Source organism: Lepidochelys olivacea (genome assembly GCF_965140295.1).
Source record: "Lepidochelys olivacea isolate rLepOli2 genome assembly, chromosome: 3".
In the NCBI taxonomy this organism is placed as follows: Eukaryota; Metazoa; Chordata; order Testudines; family Cheloniidae; genus Lepidochelys; species Lepidochelys olivacea.
In genome coordinates this window covers 47,760,674-47,780,122 of record NC_140413.1, presented here as the reverse complement: position 1 = coordinate 47,780,122, position 19,449 = coordinate 47,760,674, and the positions used below count along the sequence as shown (strand labels likewise).

Here is a 19,449-nt window from a genome sequence, read left to right as displayed (position 1 = left end):
TACAATATAACCAATCACTGATAAATGAAAAAAGGATTTCTTGCAGTAGAGAAGATCCCCATTAAAAGTATTGCTTTGATTTTTGTCTTTAGGTTGCAGAACTGCTCCAGCGGATTTAGTTTTCATCTTAGATGGCTCCTACAGTGTTGGCCCAGAAAACTTTGAAATTATCAAAAGGTGGCTTGTCAATATTACAAGAAATTTTGACATAGGGCCAAAGTTTATTCAAGTTGGAGTAGTCCAGTACAGTGATTACCCTGTACTTGAAATCCCACTAGGAACTCATGATTCCACTGAAAATCTAATCGGAGAAATGGAATCCATACAATATTTAGGTGGAAATACGAGAACAGGAAGAGCGATTCAGTTTGCGATTGACCACCTTTTTGCTAAATCCTCAAGATTTCTAACTAAAATAGCTGTTGTTCTCACTGATGGCAAGTCCCAAGATGAAGTCAAAGATGCAGCGGCAGAAGCAAGGAAAAACAAAATCACTTTGTTTGCTATTGGTGTTGGCTCAGAAATTGAGGAGGATGAACTTAGAGCTATTGCCAACAAGCCCTCATCAACTTATGTATTTTACGTTGAAGATTATATTGCAATATCCAGAATAAGAGAAGTAATAAAGCAGAAACTCTGTGAAGGTAAGCCATAATATATCTTTGGAACATATAGTTGCAAAGTCTTGTGATATGTACTGCTGTGTGCATATTGCAGTATTTCATTGGTGTCCTTTTGGTAAACATATAGCTCAGCCACTAATGAATAATAACAAGTTTTGTTAGCTATTGTATGAGCTTCTCCTGATTTTGATGCAGTATTATTTTTTTTCCTAATAAAAAAGGAAACATTTTTGAGGCGTGATATGTTAATATGTTGTATATTTTCATCTCCATGTGTGTGATTTTTATATGAAAATCTTCGCTTTGCTTTACCAGAATTTGAAAACATAAATCACTCAAGGTCTTTGCATTAGTGCTGAAAATATTGAGGTTAATTTTAATGCGTGTTGAGTTAAACCTTCAGGGATTTAAAAAAAAAAAGTGTGAATACTAGTTCTGTATTTCCAGTTACATTTGGCTTAAGTCTGCAACACTGTTTATCACCTCTTCTTAACAAATGGGAAGAGAGGTTCACGTTTATAATAGGAGTGCTTCTACTAGCATGTGCTGAGAAGCCCAGAAGAGATTTAGAGGCTTTTGTTACAATTCCAGTGGATTTTGCCAAAACATTCTGCATAATTTTAAATAGCATTTTTTGTAGAAGAATTAGCCAAAAACAGCACTTTAAAGTGACTTTTAAAACTTGAAATGTTAGAAAAATAACTGCTCACTGATTTTTTTTTTTATAATAATGTTATGAAACACTTACAGTCCTCTAAAAAGTTAGCATAATGCTTCCAAAACCCATCACAGAGAAGGACTTTGTTTGTTACAATGAATATAGCATGCGTCAGCAGCATGTTTGTTGTGCTTGTCATACTATTAAGAGTTGATACAAGACATACTTCCGTGGTACAATGTTTCTGCATTTAGCAGGAGCAAAATTAAAAATATTTTCCTGTGTTTTTATCTAGAAGTATGGACTTCATTGAAAAAATGTGGTAATTGTTTATTGAGATACAAGTGTTAGTCTCTTGATACATGAATGAAAATTACAGTCATCCAATGTACTGTAGTTGATATACTGTAACTTAAATAGTGGGGGGGAAGCCAATCTAAAAAATGACTGAAGTCTGTTTAAACATGTACATAATGTTTAAACAGACTTCAGTCGTTTTTTAGATTGGCTTCCCCCCCCACTATTTAAGTTACGGTATATCAACTACAGGGGAGAACTTTCCCAGAGTAAAGACCTGTAGATTATTTTCTTTACATAGAATTTGTCAAGGTAGACCCATAGTATGTCAACTCAGGTATCTTGATGGAGGATACCACTGCCTAAATCTGATTCTTTAGAAGAGGGTCAACCTTCCCAATGAACAAACTGGCCAGCTGTGCACTGGTGTATGTACAGGACTCCCTTCCTGAACCCTGTGTTAATCAATTACTGTCCTGAAGTATGTGATTTAGGTACCTGCTTTAGAAAATATATATGTTACTAATGGCCATGAAATTATCTAGCACCTTTTAAAAATCTAGTTGCTGTATTTCTCTCTTAATGGGGATTCATTTGATTGTGGGGAGAGGGAGTTCTGTGACATGAGCATTCATCAATAACACAGAAGCAATGAATGGGCAGCACTCAACAACATCAGACCTATTCAAGCTTTTATTTCCATGTCCTTGACCATGTGCAAATAAGTGTAAAAACATGATTAAATAGCACAAGACTACCAACTTCAATAAGTTGGTTTAAGTTTATTGTGTGAGCACACTTGTTAGAGAGTTTATTCCTTCGCTCTCCCACTTCCCTGGTCCTTCTCGCATGAACAGAGAGCAACAATACCCGAAGTCCGAAGGTGCAAACAATTCGATGTTTATTGGGGTGAACTTCCAGCAAGCTTAAATACAAGTTCCTTTTTCCTTATTTTCGAATCCCAACTTACTTCCTGTTTGCCCCTAATTTATATAGTAATATTCTTAGCTGTACCTTAACCAATCATTCTACTGAAATTTAACTAACCAATCCTAACATATTGTAACATGATTAGCTAACCAATTATATCCCACCACAATAATTAGATTACACCCAGCAAAATTAATTATACAGCAGACAAACAATCACAGAACCAGACAGAGATTATACAGACAAACAATAGCAAAGTGGGAACTATAATGACAAAGCAATACAGAAGTGAGGATTTCACATCCCAGCTATTGATAAGTGAGTTCTTGCCAGACAGAAAAGGAGTACTTGTGGCACCTTAGAGACTAACCAATTTATTTGAGCATGAGCTTTCGTGAGCTACAGCTCACTTCATCGGATGCATGCCGTGGAAACTGCAGCAGACTTTATATATACACAGAGAATATGAAAAAATACCTCCTCCCACCCCATTGTCCAGCTGGTAATAGCTTATCTAAAGTGATCATCAGGTGGGCCATTTCCAGCACAAATCCAGGTTTTCTCACCCTCCACCTCCCCACACAAATTCACTCTCCTGCTGGTGATAGCCCATCCAAAGTGACAACTCTTTACACAATGTGCATGATAATAAAGTTGGGCCATTTCCTGCACAAATCCAGGTTCTCTCACCCCCCTCCCAAAAACCACACACACAAACTCACTCTCCTGCTGGTAATAGCTCATCCAAAGTGACCATTCTCCCTACAATGTGCATAATTAAGGTGGGCCATTTCCAGCACAAATCCAGGTTTTCTCACATCCCCTCCACCCCCATACACACACAAACTCACTCTCCTGCTGGTAATAGCTCATCCAAACTGACCGGATGCTATCAAACTAAGTTTCCTTTTACATTTTCTAGGCACTTCCCTTTCTCTGGAGGTGATAGGAATACAATCCTGTCCTGATAGTGCCTGACAGCCCAATAGCACCTTATTTCAATGTGACTAGTTTAGAATGTGAGGCTGTGACTGTTCGCTTCCCAGCTTATGGCTGCCTCTGCTGCTTAGCCAAAGGCCTTAGCCTAAGAACAGGGCCTCAGACTGTCACAGTAAGAGAAGGACCTTACACTGGCAGACAGAGGTATAAAAGAAAGAATCAAAATCACTAACTAGCCAAGTGATAAGAATACACCTAAATTCTTAAAGTACAGGCCTTTACAGACAGGCCTGAATATCTATATCCTAACAACACTCTGTTGCCAAATAGAAAGCCAAGGTTAGAAACTTGCTGTAGAACTTTCTCCCCATGCTGACAGAGGCCTTATGTTCCATGACTTGCAGGTGATGTGCTTGGTCTGGCAAGGGAGCGAGTAAGAAAACTTTTCTTTTGGGACTCATTGTCCAGTTCATGGCTTGCCCTCCTGTCTGGAGAGAGAGTGAGAAATTGTTTCACAGGGCACTAGCAACCTGGGCAAAACTGATAGCCCCAGGGTAAATGATACAGTTTTCTGCATTTGAATGTCTGAGATTTTACCAGCCTTAATATAATAAAGGAAGGATTCTTTCTCTTCACTTTTAGATGCAATCTTTGCATGTCAGTAGTGTATTAAAAAAACAATAGTCAATGCAGTGATTTAGCGGTACGTGAAGAGAGATTATGAAGGAGAGAGGGATCAATTATTTGCATTAACTAATGAGACTGAACAACAAGTAGTCTGAGGCTGCAGCAAGGCAAAATTAGGTTAAGTATAAGGAAAAGTGACATAATGAAGCAAGCCGTCAAGGGAGGCTGTGGAATTGCCATCACGGGCAATATTCAGCGTTGAGTCCAGTTCTGCTCCCAATGAAGCCAATCGCAAAACTACTACTGCCTTCAGGGAGAGCAGGATCATCTATTGTGGATGGTGTTGGTATTATGAAAACAATCCTGCCTCCGTGGCATAAAGGTCCGTCTTAACCCACATAATTCTTTTATATCTTTTTAATGCATGAAATATGTATATGGGAATCTCAGGGTCAGGTTTTAATCTTGGTTACTTCAGCATAAACTCAGAGTAACTCCAGTTACTTCAAGGGACCCTTATTTCTGGATTGAACTAATTAGGGTGATCCTGGATTTCCACTGGCATAACTGAGATCAGATTATGGCCCTAGTTCTCGTGTCAGCTAGTATGAATGTCTTGTATCCATATTCATAGTAGACACACTTGGTCAACTTTGGTGTAACTGAGTTTAGAAACTGACTCAGTGATTTTGCTGCATGTGCATGTTTTTTAATCCAGTCAAAAAGACCAGCTGAAGCAATAATTTATCAATGTTCTTATTTAACATCAGAAGTATGTTGACTCAACCTTGCTCCCGTGTTTTGATATGAATAAGAACACCAACTATGTTTGTGCTGTGTAAATAATTGTTCTGGGATCTTCCAGACCCTGGATATTTTATTTTCCAGAGTGTAAGTAGTGCATGATTTCAGTAATTCTTGGCTTTCAGAAAGAGATGGAGGATGGAATAGCCATTGACTAGATGGCTATTTCATAATGTCTTATTGAATGTTGGGGGAATCCAGTTATGGCTGGCCTCTGAGGGGGCAGGCAGGGGTGCACAAGGGGGAAAAGGTTTCTTACTCACATGTTCAAGAGAGGAAGAAGATGTAAGGGCTAGCCATGGTCTAGACCTCTGTGCTGATTATTCTCTGGCATCAAAACTTGAGCTCTCCCTTTTAGCACCTGGCCCTAACCCACGGCTGGTCCAGATGGAGATCTGAGACCCTTTTTTGGAATGTATTTCTAACCTCTTTCTTGACTATGAACTGATATTTTCCTATTGAACAGTGGAAAATTTGAATAGTGAAAATGTATGTACAATAAATAGTTTAAGCATATATTATAACAAGGAAAATTGTCTGTTTTTAATAAGATAATATATATCAATGAAAAGAAATGTTGGCTTCAGCACATAATTCAATTGTTTTTTACCATTTTAGGTCCATTGCCCAGTATTGTTTTTGTTTAAAAACAAACAAACACAAAAAAAGGTAACATTCAGCCAACTTTAAGTTCAACAGAAAACATATCACACCATATCTGTACAATGAAAAGAGCTTTAAAGCAGACTTGTTGGATCATAGTTGATATTGAGTGCAAAGAAGTCAAAATGCAATTGTTGTAACTCAAAATAGTTATAACTTTACCCCTCTCCTATTTCACTCTGATTTAAGGTTGATTAATTGGAATTAATCCAACTCTAAGGCACTAAACACCCAAACTCGTGTTACTCTTTGGTACCATTTGTAAGGCTTTTAAAAATTAATTCCCATGCCTTTGTTATCAGTCAAAAGTAAATATGCTCTTTACTTACATAAGTCCTTTACATCTCAAAAAATTCTTCACACTAGCATTACATTTTATGCATTTAGTTGTGAATTGCTAAAGTAAATGAAGGAGTGCTTTAGAAAAGAAAGCTTCAGAAGTAAGTGCGTATTGGAGCTACTTTTTTGACTCTCTGTATTAATAATGAAGAGTGGAGGATTTTCTGCACATCTAATTGTTTGCTTTTCTGTTACAGCATGTGGAGAATGTTTTGTTTTTTTTTAAATACGTAACAGCTTTTTTTAATGCTGTATTATTAAAAAGGGTTTGATTACAAATAATGGAAAATGGTGCTAGTTAATCCATGACTCTTCCCCTCCGTGCCCCATCATCTCTGTTTGTAAAGTCTAAAGGATTGTTCACAGAAAGCTTGTCTGCACAGTGAATTAGTGCACGGCAAGCCAGAGTGTAAATCTACAGTGCACCAGGTTGCTGGGCACTAACTCGCTTTGTGGACACTTACACAGTGCAGGGAAAGTCTTGAGTGCTGCTTAGTGTGGTGCAATATGGTAGCAGTGTTCATATGGCAGGTTAGTGTTTAGCAAGCTGGTGCACTGTAGATTCACATGGTGGTTTGTTGTGCACTAACTTGCTGTGTAGACAAGCCCAGAATGAGCAGAAAGTTGATCACATCAGAGATCCTCATGTTGTTTTTCACAGTTAAGCATCATAGGAATAAAATAATGAAGATATTGGGATTCCTCCATGTAGCCTGATATTTTAGTACCTGTCATCAAAGATGAGTGGTGATCTCTCCTCACCATCCCTGTTGTGAGCAAATGACTCCATGTACATTAGGGGGGCAGGCTCCCTCAGTCCCCACATTCAGAAGGAGCCACAAGACTCTTTGGCCTAATGGGCATCTTTCTTCTGTCTATGTCCTGTACCAGAACCATCATCCAGGGATAAATCCTTCTCTCTTCACAGTTTATTTCTATAACACACACACACACACACACACACACAAACTACTGTCAATAGACAATTAGGGGATCTCATTCTCATGAATCCGATCATTGAGAAGGGACCAGTCTCAGCCAGCTATGCCCTGGCTAAACTGGCAAGAGCTGCACATCTACCCTCTTGAAATAGGAAGCTGCTTCTGTAGCTGGATATCTAGGGTGCCCGTGTGTATCTGATTAATGGCTGTGATAATCTATCCCTCATAAAAAGCTTTACAGAAATGGAGATATAATAATGTTTTACATATCTGTACTGCCTTTCATCTGAGGAGCTCAAACTGTATTAGTGACAGTGAGTATGTCTACATTGCAGCTGGAAGCAAGGTTCCAGGCCAGGATAGACAGGCTGGTGCTAGCAGGGCTCGAGCTAGTTTGGTAAAAATAGCAATGTGGTTGGTGCGGCTCCAGTGGAGACCCGGGCTAGCCACCTGAACCCAAATCCAGGGGGTCAGATGGGCTTGAGAACCCAAGCTGCCACCTAAGCCACAATATTCACACTGCTATTTTTCTCATGCTAGCTTGAGCCCTGCTAGCACAAGTCTGTCTACCTGGGCTGGTAGTCTCACTCACAATTGCGATGTGGACATACCCCATGTTCCTGCTGCAATATCCATCAAGTCCCCAGGAGAACAAGCTGTGCACATCAGCTATTTCCACCCACAAACTCAGAGATCCAAAAGTTCAGAGCTGTGTGGAGGGGATTTGGAGGACACCTGGCAAAGAGGGGAACATGTGACAGGTTCTGCTTCCAGGTCCTTGTATTTTGAGGCTTTTCTACTCCAGTTTTCATTCATTCATCTCTTCTGAATCCTGTAGCATGGAGAAATATTTGACCCAAAGACTTTCAATATTTCTTCCATCTTGTCTTGTTTTGGTATTCAAACAAAGAAGTTGAGAACTTTAGACTAAAATCTTTCACAGTTTATCAAACAGATGCAGTATCAAATAGCAGTTTGTGTTTTCAGAATTGATTGCTGTCAACTATTCTGTCTATTGCTTTATAGAATCTGTTTGTCCAACAAGAATTCCAGTGGCAGCTCGAGATGAAAAAGGATTTGATATCCTTCTAGGATTAGGTGTGAAGAAAAAGGTTAAAAAGAGAATTCCGATTCCATCTTCTAATGCAAAAGCTTATGAAATAACATCAAACGTTGACTTGTCAGAATTTACAAGGTACTTCATTGTAAAAAGTTATCCAGTTTGGGATAAAAATGTGGTTTATTAGAAGTGTATGGGATTTGTTTCAGACTAGCCCATTTAGAATGTGTGTTTTTTTTTTTCTTTCCTCCCCAGGAGTGTGTTTCCGGAAGGTCTTCCTCCATCATATGTGTTTGTCTCCACTCAGAGGTTTAAGGTCAGAAAGACATGGGATTTGTGGAGGATTCTAAGCCTGGATGGGAGGCCGCAAATAACAGTTACTGTAAATGGGGAAGATAAAACATTATCATTTACTACAACAAGCTTAGTAAATGGAACTCAGGTTGTCACTTTCACTGCACCTCGTGTAAAGGTAATGAGTACATTGATCCTGTATTGGAATATTCATGGAAGTACAGGTTTATTTCCTTGAGTTTTTACCTTTAAGATATACTAGCTCACTCTTGAATTTGTAAATATTTTAAAATCGCTGGATGACACCTCATACTACATGCTGGTGTAAGTTGAAAAAATTATTTGGTATTTATTACAAAGATAGCATCTCTGTCACTTAGTAAATGTGTTTTAATAAAAATCTAGTTTTAGAGATGGATTTCGCCACTGTATATGTAGAGCAATGGTTTTCAACCTTTTTTCATTTGCGGGCCCCTAAAAAATTTCAAATGGAGGTGCAGGCCTCTTTGGAAATCTTAGACATAATCTGCAGACCTCCAGGGATCCTCAGACCACAGGTTGAAAACCACGGTTCTATGGTAACAGTAACCTTTTGTGGACCCCTCAGACATTGTTCGTAGACCCACAGGAGTCCATGGACCACAAGTTCAAAATCCCTGCGGTAGAGGTTTCAAATTCATTAATTATTTTCCATTTATTTATTTATTTTTTTATTAAAATAATTGTTTTCTAGTAGATTGGTAAGAAACTTGTGAATGTCAGTGCAACCTGGTTTATCCAATTCTGTGTCCAGTGAAAATGCCCTCATCTGGTTGTTTTTTTTTTTATTTGAATAATAGACAATCTACACTAAATTTATTAGAACGCTTGTTTATCCAAGGACCTTAGAGTCCCAGAAACATTTTAGATAAACAAAGTTGTACTTTACTGGTACCTAAAACATTGGATTGGATATGAATGCTCATAAGAATAAATATGAAATAGTCTCTGGAGATCTTCTCAGACTCTCCAGAGAGAGTAACCATTTCTGTGATCCCACGTGGCAAAATCAAGTTTAATTTTTGACCATCATTTGAAACGATATACTCATTCCATTTCTTAGAAGACCAATAGCATGTGATAAGGAACACCATGTAAACAAAGGTGCCAACTGGAGTCTTAGATCATATTACTTTTAATATTGAAGAACCTTCCCACTGTAGAAGTGGGGAAGAGAGCATTGCCATGCCAGAATTGTAACAGTTGTGTAGGTCAATCTAACATTTTTTTTCTTTTACAATTAAATTTGCTTAAAAATGTTGTGTGTTCTTTGGATATTTTTTCTGATCATTTTTAAAAGCCACAAGTGAAAAGCAATTCTGAGTTTTGAAAAATAGTCATTTATTGTCTTTACATTTGTGTTTTCTGCTTAGTATCCTCAAGCTGAACAGTAGTAGTACTTATATAGTGCTTTACATATTCAAACTCTGGCAGAGCGGTTGTTTTGTGAATGCCAGTGATGCCTAAATGTTGGATTTAGGTACCTAAATTTGCAGTCAAGCACCTAAGTCCCTTTGGGAATCTAGCCCTTAGGGTACTAAATCCAATTGTATTGTAATGAGATTTAGGGTCCTAAGTGAATGAAAATGGGATTTAAGCTCTTTTGACAATTTTATCCACGGTCTTTATCACCTTGGGTAGCTCACTGCTGAACAGGATTCCTCTATAAATTTTTACAAATGTGGCTTTCTCTCTAGATATATATCCAGCATAGTGGTCTATGGGAAAGTGACTTTAAAAAAAAAAAGATTTTAAATGGCTTAGCAGAATCTTGATTGTAAAATAAAGGTGATCTTGTGACATTCTGATTTTTTTTCTATATATGTATGTCTTTACATTTTTTTTCCCTCTGACGGAGCCATGACTTTTGCAGTATTTTGCTATCACAAACAACCAGCCTTATTAATGGATAAAAACAAGTGGATAAATAGTTGGGATCAAATTTCATAATTCTTTAAATTTAGGAAATTTATATTTTAAAGTCTCTTATTTTCTCCATTTTCTTAGACCTTGTTTGACGAAGGCTGGCATCAAATTCGTCTCTTGGTAACAGAAGCACATGTAACTTTGTATATAGATGATCAAGAAACTGAAATGAAGCCATTGCATCCTGTTCTAGGTATCTACATCAGTGGACTAACCCAAATAGGAAAGTACCCTGGGAAAGAGGAAACTGTACAGGTGAGTCTAGAATATTGTCAGATGTAACAGTTTGATACTATACCAGTTCAGTAGTACTGTAATCGTTAATCTTTTACCTTGGATTTCCATTGCAGCCTTCTATTTCCATGAGGTTATACTTTCTAATATAATTTCTTCTGGGCTGACATTTGAGATAAAAGTTTTAGCTAGTAATTAAAGAGATACAGAAACATTAAAAAAACAGTCACACTTTAGTCTGAATTTCTTTTTCACCACAGCTGTTGCAAGTAATATCTAAGATTGTGGTAAGTGAAGGAGATTAGGGGAAAATAATTTTCTCTTTCTTCAGGTTGTTTAATTTTCATGTTTGACAATATATGTATACAGTCAGTTTTCCTTCTGTACTGGCAGTTGTCCCTGATGTTTATACATATATTTCACACAGTAACAATGTAGAGAAAATCATTCTTGCCATAATGGCATCCTTGAGTACTCAAGAAGAATTATGTTATAGTAAAATGAACAGTTTGTTGAAGCTATGTTTTGGCAATAAACTTTATTTAAACGACTGGACTCTAAGGGAAGGGGAAGAATCTTTTTTGATGCAGCAATAAAACAAATGAAGTAACAGAGATGAAAGTTCTGTATTGCTATTCATACAGCAGCATATAGTGCTTCTCTTTCTCTTCATCATGGAGGGCTCTGAAATGCTTATTCTGTAATTAAGGTGTTCCCAAATGTAGTGCTACTGAAACTTATTCCACTGGTATTTCACTTTGAGTCAGGACATCCAGGTGACTGGCTGTGGCATAAGCCGGAGCAGGCAGAGGCTGGAGCAGGCAGCTGGTAGTATAGTATCTTCGATGAGGTAGTGATGTTGAGCAGAGTAGAACATTAGGAGGCTATACACCTGCTTTAGGATCACCTGGTTAGACTCTTGCTTGTGGATTGGGTGGTCCCTTAAGACTCACAGGGAATTACTTCAGATGACTCATGAGGCTCAGAACACCCTTCACAGTACCCCCTGGAAAAAGATGCCTGCCAGGCATCCTTTGACCTGATTTATCACAGTGTGACTGATGGAATTCTCAAAGTAGGAGGTGTGTGTGTATGTTGTTGGTCGGCTTCCACCAACAATAAACCACCCCATAACTCTCCCAATCAACAAGATACATGAGCTTCCCCTGGCAAACTTTGGATCTACTTCACCAGGTACTCCTCATGTTCCTGGACAATGATGGGTGGAGGTGGTAGCTGAACTCATCTGGGAAAGGAGTTGTCGATATGGTCTTTCAGAAGGGGTCATGGGACACTGGGTATGTTTTTCATCATCCTGGGCAGTTGGAGTTTGACGGCTACAGGACTTGATCTGCTGGATGACCCAAAATTAGCCAAAGTATCAGTAATCTAACTTTTGTGAAGGTTGGGGTGAGCCAATGTGCTATGTGAAGAGCCATTCTTTATCTCCAACTATGATATGAGGGGTTCCCTTGTTTGTAATCCCTTATGGCCAATTCTAGGTGGGCTTTCAACTCCTTGATGCATGTGTTGAACTAGATTGAAGGCTCTGGGTACATGGGAGACTTTGTGGCGTGGGTGGAACTAGCAGTGGAAACCTTGTTGGCATAAAAATCATGGTGGTGGCCCAGAAATGTGAAATTAACTGCAGTCCTCGATCAGATGTAATGTTAGATGGTAGACCAGGGAGTTTGAATACATGATTGAAAAACTGTTGGGCTATGACCTCCAGAGTGGAAATATGAATGCCTGGCATGAAATGGGACATTTTTGTAAGTAGGTCGACAAAAACTAGCACAGTTGTGTGGCCCTGGTAATTGGGAAGGTAAATGGTAAAGTCGACGGAGATGGACAGCCATGATTGAGATGGAATTGGCAGTGGAATCAAAGTGCCCAGGGGTTTGGTGCAGGGAGTCTTCAATCAAGTGCACGTCACAGGAGTTTATGTAGGACTACATGAAAAAATGGCCATCTGAAATTTCAAGAGCCTCAACGTTTCCCGGGGGGCTGAAATGGCCAACCGGAGTGAATCATACCATAGCCAGAGTATTGTTAGATGTGGCTGACTGTTTGAGGTATAAATCCGGTATTTTAATAAGAGGATCTCTTTTTCAACTGAGAATATCAAGTCAGAAGCTAGATCCATACCAGTTGCCATAATTTTCACTGCAAATAGATCGAGGAGTAGGAGGGACTTCATGAGAGACAGCAAGTTGTTCATGGTGACATTGGCAAAATGGCAGGTTTACCATTGTTGGCATCAGGTCAATAGGTTACAGTGTAATTGAACCTGGAAAAAAGGGACTGACAGATATGGTGTTGATTGAGAGATTTACAGTCACAGGTACTCTGATACTTGTGATCCATATATACCTGGACTGAGAAAGGTACACCTTCCAGGTGATGGTGCCATTCTTTAAAAGTGGCCTTGATGGCCACCAGTTCTTTGTCATAGATTTCGTAGTTTTGCTCCACAGGCATCAGTTTACGGGGATAAAATGCACAAGGATGAAGAACTCCCTGAGGCCTATGCTGCTGTATTGAAACTGTTCCGGTCACATAATTGGAAGCAACTTCTTTGACAACAAAGGCTTTTGCCAGGTCTGGATATAGCAAGATGGATGCTGATCCTAATGAAATACAATTGTAACTTATGTTAAAAAGGCAACTGTAGACCTATATGACTCTGGCTTATTCACCAAAAAACACTTTAATATGCTGGCCCCACATAAGCTAATGGTAATGGGCTTTGTAAATGCTGACTGCTGTTGGAAATGTAAGTCCCTTAATGCTAAATTAGCTCACATGTTTTGGAAGTGTCCCCGTATTAAGAATTTCTGGTATGAGGTGGGTCAAATGACCAGTTGGATACGGGATGCTAAATTGGATCTCTGCCCCATAAATTTCATTCTTGGATGTATTTCTGAAAATTACCTGGTAACAATATGCAGCTTTGGTCACTAAAAAATTAATTCTACAAAAATGAAAAAGTCAATTCCCACCACATATTGATGTCTGGCTCAATGATATGGTTGACCTTGCAGCTAACGAACGACTGGCATTCCATAGAAAGGGAAAGCATGAAAAATTCAAAGCAATATGACTGACTTTTCAGACATCTATGATTAATGTAGTTATGTCGCTTCGCTTCTCTTCGCTTCCCTTCCATTTATCCTAACCCTACTTACTTACTTTATATATTTTGATGAATCTGGTATTTTGGTGTATTGTATTTGGAAAAAATTAATAGGAAATTATAAATAAAAGATAGGTGCTGATGTAAGTGCTTCCTTTAACCAATCAAAGGGGGACTGGGCTTCTGGTATCCAAGCAAATATAGTATTCTTCCGGAGCAGCTGGGCAATTGGGGTCACCACCTTCGAACACCCTCTGATGAACTGCCATTAAAAGTTGGAAGACTCCAGGAAACTCTGGACATCATGGACGTTCTTTGGGCTGCCCATTCTATGACTGTGGGCAATCTTCAGGGGTCCAGCTGGGGGAAATGACATAGCCAAAGAAGTTGACAAAAAGTCTATCAGATTTATACTTCTCGGGTTTCCCGAACAGGCCATTTGCTCAGACATTCTTGTGCACAAGGTGGATGTGTTGGTCATGAAGGACTTGATTTTCTGAGAAGCAGAGGATGTCATCCAGATAGATCACCATGAACTGGTCTAAAATATTCCTAAAAATGTCATTGGCAAAGTGCTCGAATATGGCTGGGTCACTGGAGAGACCGAAACGGATAACTAGATAGTCAAAATTTCCATGACGTGCAAAACACAGTTTTCCATTTGTTGCCCTATTGTCCTGATGCAGTCTAGATTGTACGTGTCAAGAATATTGAGCCTGATAAATACCTTGGCAGCACAAACCCCTTTCAACAGCCTGTTGATCCAGGGCTAGGGGTAATTAATCTTTATTGTGCATTGAACAAAATCACTATGATCTACACAGAAACACAAGGAGCCATCCTTCTTAAAGAACAAAATCAGGGTCCCAGTGGGAGACGTGGATGGAGAAATGAAATTTTTTTGGAAGATTCTCATCAATGTGTTCTCGTAAGGCCTTGAATTCGGATTTTGATACAGAATAAATCCATCTGAATAGAATTCTGGTGCCTGGCTGGAGGTTGATGGGGCAGTTGTATGGTCTATGTGGGAGTAAGATGTCAGCATTTCTTTTATCAAATACATCAGCAACATTTTGGTACTGTTGTCTCCTTGAATCTGCTGAACACAGAAGGTAGTGGACTTTTCCATTCCTCCTCTTGTTTTCTGGGCATCTGACTTGGCTAGATGGAGTTGGTGGCAATAGCTTTCCTAGAATTGTATCTCTTCCATCTTCCAAGAGATGTTTGGATCATGCACTGAGAGCCAAGAAATGCTGAGCATAATCAGGAAGTGTGGCAAGGTGATTATATTAAATTGCAGAGTTTTCTGATGGTCTTGGATTTTTGACTTGAAGGGGCACAGTTTCATGCTACCATCAAACTTCACTTGGTTTGGTGTGAGCGTCTTCTGCACTGGAGGTTGAGCCCGTCATCCGTAAAATTACTAGAAGCTCTGGAATCCATGAGCACAAGCTGAGTGCAGCTCACTTCAGGTCTAATCAGGATTAAGAGGTGGAGGAAGACCTGCCTTGTGGAGGGTGACAGTTTATGGCTGCCAAGATACATGATGGCAGAAGAGGGGGCTTTTGTGGAGGACTCAATTTCTTGGTTACATCCAGCCACAACCTCTCTAGCAGGGCTGGACGTGGTTGTTTCCCAGGTTTCCCAAGGGCCTAGATTTAAGGGGGTACTCAGTAACTAAGTCCACCATAAAATAGGGAAAGGCTGTTCTATCACCAATACTCTTTTTCCTGATCCATGAGATGCCTTTGCCTCACATCAATCTGCATATGCTCCTGTTATGGAATAATGCTTGGGGTTGGCTGGAATGGAGCAGGTCTAGGCTGGAGTTGTGACTATGTCCTCTTCTTTTTCTGGCATCGCTTAGACAGATGACTGTCGATCCAGATGCATGATTCAATATGAGTTCAGAATTGTGGGGGGTTCGACCTGGGCCAATTAATCTTTTACATTGTCATTCAGACTCTGGTGGAAATGGGAGATCTGGGCTGACCCTCTCCATGCCGTGTTGGCAACCAGATGCTGAAAGTGAGCAGCATATGCTGAGAGGCTGATGGCCTTGTCTGAAAAACTGCAAGGCGGATTCAGTAGTGCGATTTAGATTGTTGATAGTTACCTAAAAGCCGTGGATGAACTCATCAAAATTAGTCAGCATTGGGCCCATCTGCTCCAGAAGCAGTGATTCTCAATCTAGGGTTTCACCAGTCAATGAATGGTTGATAAATCCAACTTTGGTCTGGTCATCAGGATACATTGTGGGACACATCCAGAACAAAAGGTGGCACTGGTTAAGAAAACCGTGGAATGTCTGGCGATTCCCATCAAATCTTTCTGGCAGTGGAACCTTTGGGCCGTGTTTCAGAAGGACCATAACTGGTAGTACTGGAGATACTGGGATTTGTGAGCAGAGAGAGGCATTCTCCAGTTGCAGCTCGGCAAGTTGATCCTGAAGATGGTGGACCAACCCTGCCAGGCAACCAGCCATGGCTTGAGCAGCAGCAGGGGCAGGCTGTCAGCACTGCTGGGAGTATCCCCAAAAGCTGGTGTGACAGGGTCAGGCCAGATGGCTACAGGAGAGTGATAGAAGGTAGAATACATTAGCCCCAGATTAAGCTGGTTCCTTTTCCCTGGGTAAGGGATAGCTCAGTGGTTTGAGCATTGGTCTGCTAAACCCAGGGTTGAGTTCAATCCTTGAGGGGTCCATTTAGGGATCTGGGGCAAAAATTGGGGATTGGTCCTGCTTTGAGCAGGGGGTTGGACTAGATGACCTCTTCAGGTCCCTTCCAACCCTGATATTCTATGATTCTACGATGATAACAGGGGCAGTTTCAGAATAATCAGGAACTAGCTGGAATCAATTAAGACAGGTAGGCTATTTAGGACACCTGGAGCCAATTAAGAAGCTACTAGAATCAATTAAGACCGGCTGGCTAATCATGGCACCTGGTTTAAAAAGGACCTCACTTCAGTTAGTGAGGGGCATGCAGGGAGTGGGAAGTGAGAGGACGTGCTGCTGGAGGACTGAGGAGTACAAACACTATCTGGCATAAGGAGGAAGGTCCTGTGGTGAGGATGAAGAAGATGCTGGGGGAGACCATGGGGAAGTAGCCCAGGGAGTCGTAGCTCTCACATAGCTGTTACAGTAGATGTTGTGGACAGCTGCTGTCCACAGGGCCTTGGATTGGAATCTGAAGTAGAGGTTGGCCTGGGTTCCCCCCCCGCTTCCTCCTCCAGACTCCCTGTCTGACACAGGAGGAGTTGACCTGGTCTGTGAGACACACCAGAGGGGAAGGTCTAATTTGGAAAGGGATCTGGCCTGTCCCACCTTGTGGGTCGGGGACAATAGAGACTGCAGAGATTGTTTTCCTTTCCCTCTTGCTGGCTAGCGATAAGGTTAGCTGAGTGAATGGCAGGTTTGTGTCACTAACAAAAGGAGCCAAACTGAGGACTGCCGTGAACTTCTGAGGTGACCAAATCCACCAGAAAGTGCAGGATCCACCAAGGCAGAGGAGGAACTTTGTCACACTGGGAGTATCCCCAGAAGGTAGCCATGTTGAGCAGAATGGGGTGGCTCAGGCTTGGAACACTCAAGGTATGTATTGCAGTTAAAAACCCACGGCTGGCCTGTGTCAGCTGACGTGGGCTTGCAGGGTTTGGGCTGCGGGGCTATGAAATTGCAGTGTAGATGTTCAGGCTTGGATTGGAGCCCAGGTGCTGGGACCCAGTGCGGGAGAAGTGTCCCAATGCCTGGCCTCCAGCCTGAGCCCGAATGTCTACACTGCAGTATTATAGCCCCACAGCCCAAGTCAGCAGACATGGGCCAGTTGCATGTGTTTTATTGCAGTGTAGAGAAACCCTCAGGCTCAGAGATGACTAATCAGACTCAGAACACTCATCACACTTTGCTTGCTGTCCCCACTTGCATTTCCCCTGTATACAAACTTAAAGCTCAGCTGTTGCTTGGCACCCATTTGTTTGTGAACATTTTAGTCTCCATTCAAATTGGGTGTGTTCCAATCCCAGTCTTGCATAAACTGACACGGTGGAGAATTTGGATTGCCTTAAAACCTATTGAATGAGAGGCGGGCAATGGCAGTACATTGGGACCCAGTGCAGAAAAGGGACCTTGGCTTTATTGCTAAAAGCTTTTCTGCCAACCTTACAGTGCTGCCAAATGCCATAAATATCATGGGTCAGCCCTGACATGCCTGCCTACTTTCCAGCTATGATCTCACAAATGTAGCTGGGCTGCAAGTAGGGAGCAGGATTTTCCTAACAACCATCTAGGCTTCCACAATTCTGGTTCTGGTCCATGACTGGGACTCGTAACTGCCATGGCAATGCAAATAATAATAATAATAATAATAATTAATAATAAACTTGATAGCTGTGCCCTTCCTCATGCTGAGAAGACCAACTGACGGAAGGGGAAGGTGGTTGCTAGTTGAAACAGCTGAGATGTTAAATTAGTGTAATGATGCTCCATGTCTAGTTGGCAGCCGGTATCAAGTGGAGTGCCCCAAGGGTCGGTCCTGGGGCTGGTTTTATTCAATATCTTCATAAATGATCTGGAGGATGGTGTGGATTGCACTCTCAGCAAATTTGCGGATGATACTAAACTGGGAGGAGTGGTAGATACGCTGGAGGGGAGGGATAGGATACAGAAGGACCTAGACCAATTGGAAGATTGGGCCAAAAGGAATCTGATGAGGTTCAATAAGGATAAGTGCAGGGTCCTGCACTTAGGACGGAAGAACCCAATGCACAGCTACAGACTAGGGACCGAATGGCTAGGCAGCAGTTCTGCAGAAAAGGACCTAGGGGTGACAGTGGACGAGAAGCTGGATATGAGTCAGCAGTGTGCCCTTGTTGCCAAGAAGGCCAATGGCATTTTGGGATGTATAAGTAGGGGCATAGCGAGCAGATCGAGGGACGTGATCGTTCCCCTCTATTCGACATTGGTGAGGCCTCATCTGGAGTACTGTGTCCAGTTTTGGGCCCCACACTTCAAGAAGGATGTGGATAAATTGGAGAGAGTCCAGCGAAGGGCAACAAAAATGATTAGGGGACTGGAACACATGAGTTATGAGGAGAGGCTGAGGGAGCTGGGATTGTTTAGCCTGCAGAAGAGAAGAATGAGGGGGGATTTGATAGCTGCTTTCAACTACCTGAAAGGGGGTTCCAAAGAGGATGGCTCTAGACTCTTCTCAATGGTAGCAGATGACAGAACGAGGAGTAATGGTCTCAAGTTGCAGTGGGGGAGGTTTAGATTGGATATTAGGAAAAACTTTTTCACTAAGAGGGTGGTGAAACACTGGAATGCGTTACCTAGGGAGGTGGTAGAATCTCCTTCCTTAGAGGTTTTTAAGGTCAGGCTTGACAAAGCCCTGGCTGGGATGATTTAACTGGGAATTGGTCCTGCTTTGAGCAGGGGGTTGGACTAGATGACCTTCTGGGGTCCCTTCCAACCCTGATATTCTATGATTCTATGTAGTGTTGCCCTTCAAAATTGGGAACCATTTATCTAAAGAAAGGGTGCCTGATCTCTTCTTGATAATTTCACATAATTTCCACTAATGTCAGAGGAATTATTTGTGCGTATTGAGGAGAGAATAAAAGTTGCAAGCAGCTACTGTCCCATCATTGGGTTACAGGAAGCATAAAGCACATAATATATGAAATTCTGTCGCTGCTGTGCTGCCTTTATCATGCTTGCAACTTGTCAGTGTTGTGTTCTAGTCTGCCAAAATAAAATATGGAAAAGCCTGTAAGTATCTTTGATCTATTTAAGGAACATAAAACACCTTTTTTCAATAGCTATGTGCTACCACAAAAAAGTAAGCAAAATTTCAGCTTTATAAGTAATTGCTGGCAATAAAACTACAGCACATAAAGCGTTCCAGATGTTTGCTAAATAAATTAAATCCAGTTGTTAATTT

At 40.9% G+C, this 19,449-nt stretch overlaps 1 protein-coding gene across 2 annotated transcripts in view; it reads left to right on the top strand.

Annotated features, from left to right (window-relative positions):
- LOC311518254 (uncharacterized protein) overlaps nucleotides 1–19,449 on the top strand; it is a 197,235-nt gene that overhangs the window by 60,786 nt on the left and 117,000 nt on the right. For both annotated transcript variants that reach the window (XM_084623903.1, XM_084623904.1), the window contains exons 3-6: nucleotides 93–644; nucleotides 7,848–8,016; nucleotides 8,137–8,353; nucleotides 10,222–10,395. In XM_084623903.1, coding sequence (XP_084480029.1) covers nucleotides 93–644; nucleotides 7,848–8,016; nucleotides 8,137–8,353; nucleotides 10,222–10,395 — 1,112 coding nt within the window. The remainder of the gene's footprint in view (nucleotides 1–92; nucleotides 645–7,847; nucleotides 8,017–8,136; nucleotides 8,354–10,221; nucleotides 10,396–19,449) is intronic.